This window comes from Eimeria mitis, genomic scaffold (assembly GCF_000499745.2).
Source record: "Eimeria mitis Houghton genomic scaffold, Emh_scaff5156, whole genome shotgun sequence".
NCBI classification, from domain to species: domain Eukaryota; phylum Apicomplexa; class Conoidasida; order Eucoccidiorida; family Eimeriidae; genus Eimeria; species Eimeria mitis.
Genome location: NW_013573451.1, coordinates 697 through 1,092, shown reverse-complemented (window position 1 = coordinate 1,092; position 396 = coordinate 697). Strand labels below are relative to the sequence as shown.

The window sequence follows — 396 nt, the reverse complement described above, 5'->3', positions numbered from 1 at the left end:
GCTGCTGCTGCTCCTGCGTCTGCAGGCGTTGCTGTTGCTCCCTTTGGCGGTGGAGGTGGAGCGGCTTTCGGGGGTTCTGCTGCAGCAGCCTTGGGAGGCGGCCGTGCAGGAGGCGGGCCTGCTGTCTTCGCCTTGCTGCCAACCTCATCTGGCGTTGATGAGATTTGCTGTTGGTGGCTGGCGTCAAGAGACTGTAATGCTCTTGACAGCGGAGAGAGTTCAGCGTCTCTGTGCGATGGATTATCACTGCTGGGTCTGGATGAGTGCTGCCCGTCTTGTTTCTGCATTCCTTCCGTCTTTGGGGTGCTATATTTGCTGGACCGTTGAGAGGAGCTCGGTGATCTCGAGGGTGCAGATGGGGAGCTTTCTAGGTTGCCGGAGGCAATATTGGTATCT

The 396-nt window shown here is 58.1% G+C and overlaps 1 protein-coding gene across 1 annotated transcript in view; it reads right to left on the bottom strand.

The window, feature by feature from the left end:
* Positions 1-287, bottom strand: part of EMH_0080190 (uncharacterized protein) — a gene marked incomplete at both ends in the record, with an annotated part of 3,682 nt that extends 3,395 nt beyond the window's left edge. Inside the window, one exon of the mRNA XM_013500225.1 lies at positions 3-287. Within this exon, the coding sequence (XP_013355679.1) occupies positions 3-287 (285 nt within the window). The remainder of the gene's footprint in view (positions 1-2) is intronic.
* Positions 288-396: the final 109 nt, after the last annotated feature.